This window comes from Drosophila kikkawai, chromosome 3R (assembly GCF_030179895.1).
Source record: "Drosophila kikkawai strain 14028-0561.14 chromosome 3R, DkikHiC1v2, whole genome shotgun sequence".
NCBI classification, from domain to species: Eukaryota; Metazoa; Arthropoda; class Insecta; order Diptera; family Drosophilidae; genus Drosophila; species Drosophila kikkawai.
The window spans coordinates 20,114,089-20,130,599 of record NC_091731.1 but is presented as its reverse complement, the minus strand read 5'-3'; the positions used below and the strand labels follow the sequence as shown (position 1 = coordinate 20,130,599).

Sequence of the window (16,511 nt, the reverse complement as noted above, 5' to 3'; positions counted from 1 at the left end):
GTTTTTAAGTTAATAAGTATAAGTTAAAGAAGGTACCTTAAACAAGAAAGAAAGCTATACCCGATACCCAAAGATGAGAGCGTTCATTTAATAGTAGTTCCTTCAATCAATTCTATTGTTTAAATATATCCGAATATATATCAACGTTTTCCTTCAATAACATTTTTGTTCAACTTTGAATTTGTTTTAAATATTTATTTGGTGTTGCATAAACGATTTACACATTCAAAACATTTAAAATTCAAATTCCACTACTAAATACGGTTTGTTCTTGAATTTCATTTTGATGCTTCACATTTATGCTGTTAACTTTCACACTGAATCTTATAAATATAATATGTATACATATATACTTTTAGTTTTGTTTTAAAAATTTCATTTAAGCTTCTCTGGGATTAACTTTCGTTTTGTTTAATTAATTGCTTCTCTGGATGGGCCCTTCCTTAGCAGGGTTCTGGGTCCACAGTGGCAATCTTAAGTTTTGGTTTTCTATTCAAGAGAAAATATAAGGTGTATAAGTTGTACGGGCAATCGGAGCTTTCAGTTGAGGCAAGACTATGGCCAGATCGAAAATCGGGTTTGAGATCAGTTTAGATGAGTATAGTTTAGTAAACATCTGGTAACAATGGGTGGGTCTTGTGATGAGTCGAAGCTATTGCAAAAGTTTCTGGTCTCACGTTCAACGAGTTGAGAATGTTAGTAATCTTAAGAGATGGGTATTCTATTAAGTGGGTCAGAGGAGAGTTCTATCGAAATGCGGTAAACAGCTAAAGCGAGATATAGGGTCTAAGAGGGGCAGTAAGCACATTGAAAGCGTTAAATCTGATGGAAATCCTAGTACTCCCGGTATCCCTTCACTCTCGTAACAAATTCATCGAAAACTCCAAAAACTTAATAAGCTATCCAATAAATACACCTAGACTCTGATATAACAGATTATTGCGGGCACAGGACCGTCGTTCCGGCAACGAATAAACTCCAAACAGGTGCGTACAAATCATACGAGTTCCTCCGCGGTCCCGGCCATCGTGGCCATCCGGCGATAACAAACGATTTTGAGTTCTTGAGCAGTGTCTTGAGCAATGATAATACTGATCCTATATACTAGCTGCCTTGGCAAGTGTTAACTTAGACGACCAAATGCGAAACGTCGCTGGTGTAGCCCGGCGAGTACCGCGGCGGCAGGACACTCTGCTGGGGCCGTGTCTTGCCCAGCATGGGCATGGGCATCGCCGGCTGGCCGGCCGCCATCACCTTGGGGCTCTGGCCGGGCTTGCCCAGCTCGTAGGGCCGCCGAATGCGAAGCACGTCGGCAGCATCCCCGGGCCAGGCTCGCTCCGGGCCCAGCCGCTGGCCCAGGCGAGGATACCGGCGCTTGTCCACCGCCAAACTGATGGTACCCGGTGGGTGCGTCGAGTTCAGGCCGACGTTGTACTGGCGTTGCATCGCCAGGGACGCGCGTATAGTTTTCCGTTTCTGGAAAGGAGCAGAAAGACGTAAATCAATTTAAGAAAGTGTTCCGCTTTGAAGGGTTCTCACCTCGATAGTGCCACGCCACTTGTCCGCCGCATGTCGGGCAATGTCCAGGCGCTTCTGCTTCTTCACCTGGTGCTTCTTATAGATGACCTCGATGATGATCAGACCCACGCCGCCGGCAATGCCCACGCCCACCAGTATGAACACCCCCGCCATGTTTTTCAATCCCAGAGTGTTGGGCGTTTTCTCAAAGAGCTCGCAGTTTTGCTGGACATGACCATGGAAGATCCACTGCTTGTCCAGCTTCTCCATGAAGCCGCCTAAAAAGAGGAAAAAGGTAGATCAGTAGAGTCTCATATATCAGCCTAATGTAAGACATACTCTCGTGAAACTCCAGGATGGCCAGAGTAACCGCATCCGTCCAGGGCGAACCCTTTTGCAGTCCAATTCCGTAGCCACTTCGTCCGAATAACTCGCCGGCAGTGACCAGCTCGCAATCCTTGGAAGCCTCGTACTCCAGCCGCGAAGAGTCCCAGATGAAGGCCATCAGCTTGCTGTGGACAGAGGCGTAGATCAAGGAGATCACGTGTTAAAATTATGTTTGTTTAAGTGGGATAAGGATAAGGGCACAACAAGTAGGTATAAATGTTTACGTAACAAGAAAGATTGGTTAGCTTCGGTGGACCGAGGCTTCCGATATCCTTGCATATTCTTCAAAATGGAGATTCTAGGAGAATTATAGGAGATCTTTCTTTGAATATACTTATTGCAGATCTTAATGTGATGAATTTATTTGTCAAGAAAATATAAATAGATATATAATATACTGTGAAAATTCCATGATGATACGTTATAAACCCTTTCATTTATTTCTTAAGACTTTATGAAATAGGTTTCCTAATACGCATACATTGAAATATAAAAATCACAAAATATATGTAACTCTTTATATGAAGATCGGATATTAATTATTACTTCCAGTTAATTTAGATCAAAGATAAACCTATAAAATTGTAAACCATTTCGGATATTTGCAAGGATTGAAAGACATGAAGATGCTAAGATATAGGAACACAAGATGGCTTTGGGGGCGTCTAAGTACGGGGGCAAGACCAACACGAACACGATACGGCTAAAGATTACAATACATTATCTAATAGATCGAAACACAGAGAGATATATATATAGAGAGAGAGAGTAGGATAGAGAGACAGAGAAAGTTAGAGACAGTGGCGTTAGGTGGACTGAACAGAACTGAACTGAGGTGGCGTTTGAGAGTTTGGAGAGTGATTTGAAACTGTAAAAAGTTGTGGTGGTTGTTGAGTTGTTGTCTGGATCTGGAACTGGATCTGGACAGTGCCATGACATGCGATGCTACGCTCAGCTACGGAAAAGATCGCGGCCACGACCTGAGCCACAACGGCACGTTACCCCTTCTTCACATCCTGGATGGCCTGCTCGGCGGTGGCGTAGTTATTGGCCTCCATCGTGCGGTACATGTTCGAGAGCTCCACCTGACGGCGGAAGTACATGTCCACCGAGGAGCCCTTGACGGTGGCGCAAGTAAGGTTCTCCATTGTATTACGCAGTCGGGCATCGTTGATGCCGCTAAGCTTGGTCTTGGGCCGCTCCAGCACGAGGAAGGCGGCCAGGTTGGCGGTGTACGAGGCGACGATGATCATGGCGAATCCGGCCCACACCATGCCGAGCACGCGGGCGGAGAAACTGCGTGGCGTCCCCTCCCCAATCCCGCTGTTGAGAAGCACGCCCCAGGCGAACCACACAGCGGAGCTAAGGTTCAGGGCCTTCTCCTCGTTGCTGTCCGAGTGCGAGAGCTTGAAGCGTCCGAACGGCGAGAATCTGAGTTCGGAAATTGGAAAGAAGTGGTTATTAAGGTTTCTGACATCCGGTTCCGGCAGTTCCAGGCAGGCGGGGATTAACTGGGCGGGAATCAGCTACGATCGCTGCCATTCAACCGTCCAATGCAACGACCTTTAACAATTGTGTGCTTCGCTTTTAGGGCTCGGGGTTCAGGTTCAGGATGGGGTTCGGAGACGGGGATTCACTCACCTGTCCAGTAGGTAGAGCACGAGCGCCACAACATGGACCGACACCATTACCAAGATCCATAGCGTGTTACTAAACGGCTGCAAGAAAGACACGAGAGTACTCGATCGTGACGGTTTCTTCTCGAGTATTGTAATGCCTTGGTATTTGAATGGTTTCGAGAATTCTATGTACTCGGCACGCTCCGGATTGATGGTTAGTGGTGCCACGATCATGCTAACATAAATGTAGATCCGGATTAACATGGTAGCTACTACAGCTGGCTGTCCGCCAGGAAACCCCATTGCTTACTCGGCACGTTCGTTGACCAGCTCTCCGATGAGGCCCGTCCACTCCTTGCGCAGCGTCATCCCAGAGTGGTTCCGCAAGATATAGTGCCCGAACTGGCCGTCGGGGGACAAGGCCAGGTCGTAGGTAAAGTTGATCCGCTTGGACAGCTCGATGAGCAAGTCTATGCAGTAGCCGCGGCAGCAGAACTCGTTGGCTGTTGGAAAACCATAAAGATGTTGATATAACTTAAGGGTATTTAACCTATTTTCCCCCATATATTTTTCCTTGTAAGGATAAGAATTCCCCCCTTCAGATTAACAACTCGCTCACCTGTGGCATCCGAGGCATTGAACAGTGGACACGGTCGCTCGTCCGGCTCGCAGCGAAACTCGTCGTCGCCCATCCGCCGCACGTAGACGAAGGGTTTCTCTTCGATGGTCAGCACCTTGAGGTGCGTCGGTATCATGATGCCCTCCGGCTTCCGTCGCTGCTTTCCCGGCCAGATGATCTCGCTGTCGTTGATCCTCATCCGCATCTTGGCCCGCATCTGAAAGTGACATGTGGTTAAATCAAGGTCTAAAATCTCTTCAAGAAACTTACGCTGTCATAGCTGAATTTGCCCACCACGTGCTTCTTTTGCTGCTCCCGGATGTTGATTACGTCGTAGCCTGCGTAGATGCGATCCCCGTTGTCATCAAAGGCCACCTGGCCCGTCTCCCCAGTGATGTTGCGGTTCTTGAGGTACTGAAACAGTCGCTTGCCTATCAAAGATTAAGAGTAAATATCAGTTGGTGTTTGGGAACCAAGCGAATATGTTAAGATCCAGGGATCTACGCACCCGACTCCCAGTTTACGGCCGAGTCGCCACAATCCTTCGGAGCCTCGGCAATGGTCTCGTTGGAAATCATCTCCTTGATGGCCGAAGCCAAGACGTAGACACTGTCCTGGAGGCAGAGTTACAAAATCATGCATAATTGAGATGCGGAGGAGGCAAACACTTACCCTAATGTGTCCCTTGTCGCTGTGGGCATGCTCCAGCTGGAGGCCTAGCACTCCGTCCGGTGTGTTGTTGGCGAACAGCGCCTGCTCCGTCACAATCCAGACATGCCCCTCGCCGGTCATGTTGTATTCCCCAGCATCGCGGAAGATAACTTGGGCATCCTCGGTGCTGCGGGCGATACGAAACCACGAAACACTTATGATAATGCTTGGATTTCTGAATGCTGGGGGTATTTTAAGCGCAATATACGGATTGCATTTTGAATTAACATATAGTTTAAGGCATTTAGCAAAGGGATTCCGACTTTGAAAGCTTTATAAATAGTTAAAACTTTAGCAGAAGAACTTTCAGAGTGTCATTTTTAAATTATTAAATAAGTAAATACAAGAGGTCGGGTTCATATTAAAGTTGTATTTACATTACAAAAGGGAAAGGAAATTTGATTTAAATAATAAAATATCAACAGTGTAATAATCTCTAAGATTTTATGTATACTTATGATTAGGTTTGTATTTAATTGTTTAAATTTGTGAAAAATAGCAATAAAATCTCAATTCAGTTCTTAAGATACTAATATATTTTTATATATCTCGCAGCCTCGCAGTAATAGTAATAATCAACATAAACCCCATTATTTGCCTTCAATTGACGAGAGCCGGTAACGACCAGTTGCCGAGGCAAAGGCACGCCCATGGTGGACTGCAATCTCAGTAATCTTGTGTATATCGCTTTTCCATTGAAATCAATTTACGGAGTACAACATAAAATCACTTTATTGAGAATTGACAACAATTGACCGACACGCTTTAGTATTCAAATTTAACCGTCACCCGGGGCAAAGCGATTTATGTGGACATCTTGATTGTACAATAATAAACGGCAATACTGTATAAATTCCATTTAAAAATAGGTTTTACGAGTTGGAAATGTTTAATTTATAAATCAGTTTTATAAATGATCCTAAAAACAAGAGGTAATAGATAAATGTAAATATATCCTTGAGAAATATTTATAAAATTAAAGAACTAATAGCTAATGTAACTCAAGATTGGAAAATATTGAAAATTATAATTGACATACAAAATATTACTTCAACATTATTGATTCATTTTTTATTAGAGAAAACATTAGCATAAATCTCTAATGATATAATTATTTCCATTAAGAATCGACACAAACATAAAATCTCAATTTCTTTCTCTATGTAAATAAAAACCTCTCCCATCTATCATTAAACTACCAGACCTCCACCCCTCCAGACTGCTCAACTTGATCCAAATATGAACGAATTATTTACGCAAATTTGCGGGAACGGTACTCACCTGGCGTACATCAGGTAGACCCTGGACTGGGCCGTCTTCATGTCAATGAGGTGTTCGGTGAAGCTCTCCAGCTTGGGCTCGAACTCGACAATCAGCTCCACTGTGGCGCGCACATCGACGTCGTCGTAATAGGTCTGGGATGTGGTCTGGAAGCGACCCAGGATGGCCCGGCCGTCCGTGTCGGAGCTATGGATGATGATTACCTGTCGCCAGTGGAGCAGATAACGGCACAACTCAATAAGTCAATAAGTCAAATTTTGGCGTCCCGACTAAGTGGAATGGGGCGGAGATTCCATACGCACCTTTGTGTAGGCAAAGTGGCTGAGCATCTCCAGCCAGACATCTGCCTGATGGTAATAGGGGGGCACTGTCCTCAGGAAGGAGACGTGGATGTTCTTGTCGGAGAAGGCCGCATCCCGCGAGGATATGCCAATGACGGGAATTGAATAGAATCCGCTCGTATAGCTCACGGCCGCCGGCGACAAATCACCTGAGGTTTGCTCATGCGAAACGACTACGGCGTACACCTGCCAAATAGTGGGAGGAGCACCCAGGAGGAAATTATGGTAAAGGATGGCGGGGAATAAACCAAATCAGTGGAAATGAAATGAGCAATGCCAAGGTAGATGCCAGAGGAAGGGAGTGAAGGCCTAAGACAGGCAGCGGAAGTGTAAATGGCGCCGGGAGGACGTTCAATTGGCTGAGTAAAATACATTTACAGTGCGTTTCACAACGCTATAATTTTAGTTTTATCTTGAGTTAAAAAAATATAAAAACTAATTGAATCTATTTCTGTAGGTCTTCTTTATATATTTATTGCAGATTAATAGATACTGTATTTTTCTGAATTATTAAACATATACATACAAAGAGGATGGACTAATATTTTTGACTCACACCTTATAGACTGAGGCCCCCCGTGGAGTCAATGACAGTTGATTTGCTTCCTTCGGATGGCACGAGTAATGAAAGGTTCCAAATGGACGCACATTTCGGGGCCAAGCGATGATAAATTCGCTCTGGCATTAATGATGACAAATGCCGCCCCGAAACACAGGCAGGAATTGATTTGGACCTGGTCTAGTGGGTGTTGACTTCTGCTCCGGACAGCCTCCCACAGGGACAGTTGCCAGACAGGAGCTTCTTCGTGATAAATGTGCTATAATGCCCGATGTGTGATTGATGAAATCCGCAGATAATTCACGGATGTAGTTTGCCCGAAAAAAGCCAAAAATGTGCAAAAGTTGGCAGCCAAAAGAGCATTGGGGCTCTGAGTGGATTTCTTACGAGGTCTCCACTTGGCCTGGGTGCAATGCACTTTGCAGCGCTGAAAGGCTCTTCGTCATTAGGATTTTTTGGACACTTTTGGTTTGTGCATGACGGCGTTGATTAATTGCACGAGAAACCAGTTTGAATTTGAGAAGTGCTGGCTGATCTTACTGCCATTTAATGTAACTACAGTGACTTGAGAAAGTTTTTGGCTTAGAAATGTATTGCAAAAAAATAAAGATAAATTATTTAAAGGGAATTAAGAATATAACGATTTTGAAAACTAGTTGGTTTACTCTGCAATTTTTAAACCTAAAAAAAATTAGTTACATTAAAAAAGCAAAGCCAAAATCAAATTTATTTCTTAAGTGCTTTATATTCCGAAACTCCATCATGAAAGCCAATTATCATCGCTAATTGTGAATATAAGGAAGCACCAAGATGCGAAACCGAAACCTAACCAACTGGAAGCTGGGTGGATATTGGAATCTGGTGGCGCATTACCGTTTGTCATCACGGCATTTCCGAATCATTTCCCTCTGAATTATTGAAATGAGGCCCAGCCAGGCTCAGGCCCCGGCCGGGATATACATATATATCCTTTCAGGCCCCATGGCGATGGATGGTGTGAGCGGAAGTGGAAAGGTAATTGCATTTGGCCGCCGACTTACTCGGTTCTCGATGAGCTTGTCGCACACGTTGAAGACCGTCTTGATGGGATTCTTGTCCATGCGAATGGTCTTGTCGTAGTAGGTGACCTTGCGCGGCACGTACTGCTGGTCGAAATTGAGGTGCTGCGGGTCGGGATAAACGGGGGCGTGGGTTAAAGCGAATCTAAATGGGAAATCCAGTTAGCTAATGCGACTAAGCTCTTGCCTTTATTGTTGTGCTAAAGTGCTCCTCGCTGTCGGAATTGCTCAGAACGCCGCCAATATTGTACGTCGAGGGATTATCCGAGGCGGTGTGCCTCTGGGCGGCGGCAATCGGCGGCGGCATTATGGCTAGCAGAACAATGGCCGATCCGAACAAAAGCCGGCTTTGAACAAAGCCCACGGCAGCCATATTGCAGCGCTCCTTAAGTTTTTGGGGGAGGGAATACGAGGTGCTTTGTGAGATGATTTCAATTGTCTTCCCGGCAAACATTCAGCATTTTCTGTAAGAAAACAAAGTTCGTAATATTAACTCTCTATTTAAACAAGTGGAGCAATTTAAAACAAAAGAGTTGGCATTTGAATTTATATTTTATACTGTTTGTTGTCAATCTTTAGCCAAAGATGAACCTATTAAATGTGTAGAATCGGAAAACGTAAAACGGTTTCATAGTTTTATTATATTATTATATGATATTTTAATATTATATATTATATATGTATGTTCACCTTTTATATATAGGGAGTATTTGTACATTTTATTTGTTATTTCAATGAACCACTCATTTTTTATATAGCTTGCCATAGCTTGTTTCTTGATCATTTCAGTTCTTCATTTCTTTGTGTAAACCTTTACATCTATTCCACAATATTTGATGATTATAATTTATAAATATAAGAAGTTAACAATTAATATATTTTCAAGATCTATTTAATTTCTTAACGGTTGAGCACTCTCAATGATCGTTTAGTGCTGCCAGATCAAGAAAAAAAGATCGGTGAGATGTTTTAGGGTGACCACTTGATCTCTATTTTACATGTAATATGTATATACCCCTGTGTTCTGCAGTATCATCAGCAAATTATCAGTAATTCATCAACATACAGGATCATTGATGAGAGTCCACAAAAATTACTGATAAAGTTAAGATGGATATGTCCTGGGCAGTAAAAAAATGCTGCTAACTGAATAACGTTGATGAAACTTTGATAAAAACGGCCTATTGATGACATGTGGTACTGTGGTACCATAATATGACCTGGTTGCTTTCGGAGACTTATCTCTGTAATCAAATCCAGTTGGATTTAAATGATCGGAAAGATAATGGATAATATAACCAGGGCTTCATTGAAGAAGCATAAATGTTTAACGGTATTATACGTTTTTCGACGGCGGTCACACTAACCGATCATATGGCTGCTTTGGGACACTTGTTGCTTTCGTGTTTTCGCTCGGACGTGTTTTCCGCGTCGGTCCGCTTATCTGCGCTGCGCTGGCACTTCGGTGGTGAGAGGGACGGAACAGCGGACGGACGGTACGACTCGCTCTTCGCGCATGACGCGGCGCCCTGGAAAATTGCACTTTCGTACGGTTCGCGCGGCTAATTTATGGCCAAAATGATGGCCAATTTATCGGCCTGAATGCGGTGGGCGGTGTGAGTGTGAGTTTGTGCCTGGAAAAGTGCGATATGTGCGAAAAGCTGCGGCTCGGAAGCGAAATCGTTTGAGAAATCGACTGTCGAGCTGCGTTGCGCGTTTTGTTTGCCTTGCCTGGCTTCGCTGCTGCTGCGCTGCCGTTAGGTGGGCGCTCGGGGGCGGGACAGCAATTGCTGGCGTTGTTGTTGTTGCTCGCTCTTTTCGCCTCTCTTTCTTTTTAACCGGAATTGTTTGTCGCGTGTTTTTTACGGCTGTGTCTTATTGACAACCAAAGCTCTGCCGGCGTCGCAGCCCGAGCATTGTTATTGTTATTGTTATTCTTAGTGCTAGGGTTGGTGTTAGTGTGTGCGGTTTCTGTTGTTTCTGTGCGCCATATTCCCCTTTTATTGTCGCACTGCACGCTCCTTACAGTGAACGAAACTAAAGCAGCACTATTTTTCAATATTTAAGTCATTATTCTTATCACGAAAATATAAAAATATATACATATAATTCTGACTAATAATCTTTGAATAATTTAATTACTTCTAACAAATCAAAGAATGATTGAGACGTTTGAACATTAATTTTCACAAAAATTCAATACAAATTAAAAAATAATAACAAATTCTAAATTTACAGCGTGAAAGACAACCAAAATAAATATATTATAATCAGTAATAGTGCGTCCACTTCGTAGAGCGTGCACTGTACTCTCTGTTTGTGGCCAAGTGCGCGCACTCAAGGTGAAAATATATTAAGTTCTTTCAAGTGTTTGCACATCAAGTTCGATTTGAATAAAATACATATAAAATCAAATTCGATTTACGATCGTCGTTCTGTCATCGGATGATTCAATCTCTCTGGGCCGTATCGCTCATTTCGGATACAAATCTACATCTACAAATTATTTGCAGTAAGTACTCTAACCGCATAAACGCTCCAGCAACCTGTTGCCCTTTCGCTTTGAGCAATTTTCTGGTTTTTCTGGTTTCCCAAAGGGCTTGCCACCGCTTTAACTGGGTCATAAGGCCATAAGCTCTGCGGTATCACGCATTTCGGCTGGGCCAGAGCTAATTACCTTTAGCCAGATAGCTATTATCTGGCAGTCACGCCCTCGCCCAGTGCCGCCAGTTCATTTTGTTGAATAATTGAAAGGAAATCAAAGCGCAAAATGCTAGAAAACCTCGCTGATTCAATTACAATGCAAAGGCAAAGGCAAAGGCAAAGGCAAAAAAGCAAAACAGAAAAGCAAAAAGAACACCTTGCACTCTCGCTTTTTCATCTCTAGGGAGAAAAGAGTCTTACACAGGGGAAAATTCCACTTAGTACGCATAAATTAAAAGTTGAATTAAATATTTTTTATTATTTATAAGTATTTTCCAACATTTGTAGAAATACATTCTTGTAAAAGTAAGATTTTGCGAATAGCACACAGATTTTGATTTTTTATCAATACAATTCCTTAGATTAGAGGTGACCTAAGACCTGACTCGCGAGTCTTCAATATTTTATATTTATTTTAATCATATCTGACTCAATTTCATTTACAAACACTTAATATCTGTGAAATATCAATTAAATAATATTTAAAATATAAATACAAATTTCAATAGTAAATCAAATCTATAAGATAGTACTTCAAGTCTTCTGGTGTACTTTCTCTCAGTGGAGCCTGCCCCCCCAATATTGTGGAGGGGTGACTGAGAGAGGAAGAACGGCTGACAGGGCCGACGCGTGCTTAATTAAGCGCCACATTGTTGACTGCCGGGCAGGTACTGCGAGATAGAGCGAGATAGTGGCAGCTGCGAAAAACGAGAGAGGCCCCCAAAAAAGAGACAGAGCGCGACAGAGGGGAGGCGGAGCAGCTGGAGATGGAGCTTTCTCGCCTGCAATCAGTGAGTTGTGCTCAGTGTGGGGGCAAAGGGGAAGCAGAGGCATTCATGCAGGCTGCTGCACGCGATGATTTCAATTTAATTGCGTGGCATAAAGATGGCTTTTCATCGCCAAATTGCATTTTTCGCAATCGCAAGAGCACACTCAAGTAACTCTTAATGGCCAACTAATAATGTTCGAGTTAACAGACATGTGAGCATACAATTACGACCAATTATTTGCCCATTACCACATTTTGGTGAATTGCTTTATATTTAATTGAACAGCTCAAACAAGCGTAGTTAATAGAGTATTTTTTTGTATTTTTTCCGAGATATTATTTGTACGATTCAAAGTCCACTTAATTAGCGTATTTAGTATGATCAGCAAGATGGCAGGAGAGTTTTACATTAAAATGGGTATGAATTAATTTTAATATTTTAATTTTTTTAAAAACCATATTATGATTTCATTTATAGTGATTTTAAGCTAATTTCTCTTAAATCTTGAAGTGTAACTCAAGATTTCGAAATATTTTATGATGAAATAACAAAGCTCACGGTTAAAATACATTTTTTCAACGTTTACTTTCCCTTTGAATGCAGTAAAAGCCCCTTTTCAACCCTTATCTGTTCTTAATATACTTAAAACCATGAATTTTTATTATCATAAAGCTTTAAAAATATTACTTCGTCCATAAAAATATCAATCATTTGCTGTCAATTATGTGATTATTAAGAATGCAATGAGAAAATCAATGCTTATCAGTTATGATTTCATTTTTCACTTCTTGGATACAACTTGAACAATTCTAGATAACAAACTAATTTAAAAATATTGGTATATATTTTATGGGTCGACTTATTAATCGATTTCACATGAACTGTTTATATTTAGTCAAAAAGTCAACTGAAGTTCAATTAACAGGGCACTGGAACTAATGATTAAGTTGGAGAGCCCACTTCAAGAATCATTAAGTGATTTGAAGTATGTGGTTCTTTATTAACGCACTTTGAATTGAGATAGCGTAGACACAGTTGTGGACAAAATGTTAGGCGGCATTCCAACTGAAAATTCAATTAAATTTATAAATTAAAATTTATTTATGTCAGATATATCTCAATGTACTCAAAGTGCCATATTATAATTCTTAATTTTAATACACCATCGACCCAAAATGCATATTCTTATTTATTTACATATGCTGCCCATCGTCATGTGCATAATTTGAAGCTGGGAAGAGGGGAGGAGATGGCGCCTGTGAGCGCCACCAATTAACATAAATAGTCAAATTGTGTAAGCGACGTTTTCATGTTATAAATAAAATATACGAACACTCACGACCACAGCCCCATTCATGAGATATGCAACCCAAACTCACACCCAACACACACTTGGCTGCAATTAATGTGAGTGCGGCTCTGAGTGTATGTGTGTGCGCCCGGAAAGGTCGTGTGTGTTATCAATGAAGCGGAGTGAATGCGGAAAATGGGGGAAAAGAGCTCTCTCCGGCTTGTCTCTTTGTATGTGTGTGTTTTCCTCTTTTTGCTCAGGTGAGCCGAGATCTCTTGAGCTTTTCAATAGCTTTTGGAGGCCAGACGGGGCCCAGACCTTAATAAATAGCCAAATTACACAAAAAACGGGCGTAAAACACGAGTCGTAATTAATTCTTTGCCTTGCCTGAGGGTCCGCTTTAATGGCCGGAATAAAATTTTTGAAGCCCTTTCGTTAAATTGTTTTTCATCGCCTCCCACCTCCAAATGCTTTGCACTTTATTACTCATTCGCCATCTGCACTCATTTCCTATTAATACCCATAAATAGTTGATTAGACTTCAACGGTCTTCAAGGGCACCCAGAAACTCTCGAGTTCAGCTGACTAAACAGTGCACCGAATTTCCCCAAGGAAACCCCTCGCCGTCCCCTGCTGTGAAGTGTGGCTGAAACAATTCCCACATGCAAACGGGTAACAGGGTATAGGAGTAGACTCACTATCAGCGAACCGAACAGTCATGCCAACATAGGATGTCATCGAAAGGGAACGGAATCGCCTCATGGCCCGTACTTTCGAAATAGTTTCATATGAATTTCACACTTCGATTTGTTTGCTATTCGAATTTTTACATGTCCCCTTACAAGGCAGTTAATGAACTTTGAGTGTACCAAAAAGAGTATTTATGGGTAGTATTACTGAAGGGTTTGTTATAGTTATAATAATTCGTTATAAATATTCAATTTAATATAAGAATAATATTTTTTATAAATTCCTTTACCTAAACAAAATAGTGAATCGAAAACCCATCTGTATTTAAATATAATTCGTTGGTTTTAAATAAGGTTTTATTATTATGTCATATTCCAAACCATTTTCTGATATATTTAAACACATTAATGAATAATAAATTTACTTTGCAAGAAACCTGCCTTTAGAAAGGGTATCCCAGGCTCGGTGCAACCCCCGATATATTCTGTTCGGCAGTTTTGTTTAACCATTTAACATAGCGAACGTGCCTTGGCTAACATTTTATTCAATTTTCGTTGTGGCAGCATGTGTGGGGCTTGCAGCCGGCGAGGTTCATTGAATGCGGCAGTGCAGGGCGGAGCAGGGCGTTTGCAGTGGGCGGAAATGTAGGTGGTGTGCTGGAGGTGGTCTCTGGGTAATTCAAACTGACAGACTGACAACAATGAGAACAGCGGGTTTGACGGCGGCTCTCATTTGATGCTGATGGGGCTTTATTGAAATATTGCAGCGGTTTTGATTTTAATTCCTACATCGAGAAATACTTTTAATGAAGATCCAACCGCAGGTGTGGGTTCAGATTGTTTGACTCCGCGGCAGAGGAGCTCGGGTTCAATTGAACCGACTTTCCGGGACGGATATCCTTGGGCCCATATCGATCTGGCCATTATGCGGAGTAATTTTTCCCCCTGGCCAATTTAAGATAATTTAATTTGCCGTCTGTAAACGGGAATTGTTTTATGTGCGATCCAGCAGCAGGCAAGGACAACTCCCCAAGGAGTCGTCCGACGACAAAAGCTTCAATCAAAAGCCCCAAAAACTTTGAACTGAACTTTGTCTTAGCCGCAGCCGCCTCGGTCCCTCGCATCTATGCCCTGTTGCGTTAACCTTTTATCCCTTTCGACTCTGTCCTCCGACCCCGGTACAATCCATTGTGGTCCGGCTCCGTGTGTGCGGCTTAGCCGGGAAAGCCATCTAAGCCAATAACCAAGTCAAGGAGGTCCGTCCTCCGGCGCCGTGCAGCTATCGAATTTGCTAAAGTGTTGCGACTTCCCTGGCCCATTGTTGGCAATTCACATTTTATATTTTTGTGTACTTTGTAGCATCTTTTCGTAGGCAATTTTCCCGGGTATTTTTCACACACGAGTTGCCAAACATATGTACGTATTTCTCCGTTTTCCCCCCTCACGTTTCCCATGCGTTTCGCTTCACTGAATCCCAATCCATGGGATTGATGACAGGCAGACCCGTTCCCGGAGATTGGGGCCGAGAAGGGATGGAGCCATTCTGTGCATGATTTCAAGCATTGCACATTGACGTGCCTCAGTTAGCCGAATTTCCCCATTCGGTCTATTGTTGCTAAAGTGCCTGATGGCCAACGACTCGTTGGGCTTGAGCTACTATGTGGGTTGTGTGGACGGAGGACAAAGGGCGAGCATTTTCCCAGGGATTGCCGTTCACCCATCAAGTTTTTGATGAATTACAAGGGTAAATGAGGAGGGATTGCAGCACAAGCCTGGTAGAAGAACACCAATTGTTTGGGATAATTTTAGATTGCAGGCTTATTGAAAGAAAATAATGAGATTTAGGAGGATAGGTTACAAATATATTATATTTGAGCAATAATTCGGTTATTTACGAGGAAAACTTATTATATAACATACAGAAGTGTAAATTTTATTTATTTCTCTAATATAGATTTAAGCCCAAAATATGTTTTATTAATGTAAGTTATTTAGATTAAAAATATATTTTATATATGTAACTTTTTGTCTTTCGTATTACCTTATTATTTTACCCATTTAATACTTTTTAAATAAAAGATACTTATTAGAGAAAGCATTTAAAGAAAACCAATTAAAAAAACACTTCAAATTTATCAAGAAACTCTGTATGCGTATATATTCCATTAAACAGGGAGGGACCACACCAAAGCTATATTTTTATCCAGCTCAGTCGGTGGTCACATTGAGCTCTGTGTAACAAGGAGATAGTTAAGACCTGTGTTTACGAGGGCAAAAGATGGGGAACAGGCACCTGCTTTCAGGGCCTCGTTTATATTATCGCTCAATGGGGCCAGGGCGAATATATACAGGACATAGAAGAAGCCGCCCAGCATAATCAGAAGGACGCCGATGACCACAGACACCAGCACACATTGGGAAGTCTGGACGCTATCCATGGCACGATGGATTAGCGCGGCCACGCCTCAATTCCGATACACCGCACTGCAAACTATTCAGGTTTCATTTTCGCACACTTTCTGGCAGTCTTTAAATTCGGTTTTTACATCACCACAAACTGGAAATCCTTCGGGCATATCCATTGCTTCAGCACTCGACTCCGCCTTGATTTCAGGACATTTAATCAAGTTATTGGCTGTGGGCGGCGGCTCGACTGCTCAGCGGTTGGCGGGTGGCTATCGCGAGTTAAGTTATGCAAACACTTTGTGTGCCACTCCTACAGGATGCTTTGCTTTCTCTATTCTTTTTGCGCACACAAACACACACATACAGACGCACTGGCACACACTCACACAGGGAACTTTTATGGCATGCACACAGGACGAACTTTTATCCCTTTGTTCCTCTGTTTTCACTGACAATTTTGGGTGTTTCTTGTTTTCACTTTTTTGAACTGTCAACTGTGCTGGACTTATAATTGTTGTTTGTTTGTCTGGTAATTTTTTTGATTTTCCACCACTGGCTG

The 16,511-nt window shown here is 42.3% G+C and overlaps 3 protein-coding genes across 4 annotated transcripts in view; 1 reads left to right on the top strand and 2 right to left on the bottom strand.

The window, feature by feature from the left end:
- Window positions 1-203: 203 nt before the first annotated feature.
- The window catches only part of Nmdar1 (NMDA receptor 1), a 16,501-nt gene continuing 193 nt past the window's right edge, over window positions 204-16,511 (bottom strand). The window contains exons 2-15 of the mRNA XM_017167988.3: window positions 8,281-8,557; window positions 8,076-8,198; window positions 6,438-6,662; window positions 6,136-6,338; window positions 4,816-4,981; window positions 4,652-4,757; window positions 4,414-4,574; window positions 4,144-4,360; window positions 3,835-4,027; window positions 3,547-3,759; window positions 2,908-3,336; window positions 1,858-2,030; window positions 1,540-1,796; window positions 204-1,476 (exon numbers count right to left, since the gene is read on the bottom strand). Coding sequence (XP_017023477.1) covers window positions 1,129-1,476; window positions 1,540-1,796; window positions 1,858-2,030; window positions 2,908-3,336; window positions 3,547-3,759; window positions 3,835-4,027; window positions 4,144-4,360; window positions 4,414-4,574; window positions 4,652-4,757; window positions 4,816-4,981; window positions 6,136-6,338; window positions 6,438-6,662; window positions 8,076-8,198; window positions 8,281-8,547 — 3,081 coding nt within the window. The 5' untranslated portion in view covers window positions 8,548-8,557 and the 3' untranslated portion in view covers window positions 204-1,128. The remainder of the gene's footprint in view (window positions 1,477-1,539; window positions 1,797-1,857; window positions 2,031-2,907; window positions 3,337-3,546; window positions 3,760-3,834; window positions 4,028-4,143; window positions 4,361-4,413; window positions 4,575-4,651; window positions 4,758-4,815; window positions 4,982-6,135; window positions 6,339-6,437; window positions 6,663-8,075; window positions 8,199-8,280; window positions 8,558-16,511) is intronic.
- Itpr (Inositol 1,4,5,-trisphosphate receptor) overlaps window positions 9,500-16,511 on the top strand; it is a 24,722-nt gene continuing 17,710 nt past the window's right edge. Inside the window, exons 1-2 of one of the 2 annotated variants that reach the window (XM_070286681.1) lie at window positions 9,500-9,709; window positions 10,332-10,605. The gene's annotated coding sequence lies outside the window, so the exon portion shown is untranslated. Of the gene's footprint in view, window positions 9,716-10,331; window positions 10,606-16,511 lie in introns of both variants that reach the window. The other variant, XM_017167979.2, reaches the window with a different exon arrangement.
- LOC121502882 (uncharacterized) lies at window positions 15,656-16,494 on the bottom strand. The gene is made up of 3 exons (XM_041776882.2): window positions 16,093-16,494; window positions 15,840-16,037; window positions 15,656-15,777 (listed from the first exon to the last, which is right to left on the bottom strand). Exons 2-3 carry the CDS (start codon window positions 15,982-15,984, stop codon window positions 15,755-15,757), a joined length of 168 nt encoding a protein of 55 aa, XP_041632816.1. The 5' UTR covers window positions 15,985-16,037; window positions 16,093-16,494; the 3' UTR covers window positions 15,656-15,754.

Excerpts from the sequence above, each read along its gene's own strand:
- LOC121502882 (XM_041776882.2), bottom strand. The coding sequence starts at position 15,984 with ATGGATAGCGTCCAGACTTCCCAATGTGTGCTGGTGTCTGTGGTCATC. Across the intron at positions 15,778-15,839 it reads AAACGAGGCCCTGAAAGCAG|AGCTCAATGTGACCACCGAC; the intron begins GTGCCTGTTCCC and ends CTTGTTACACAG.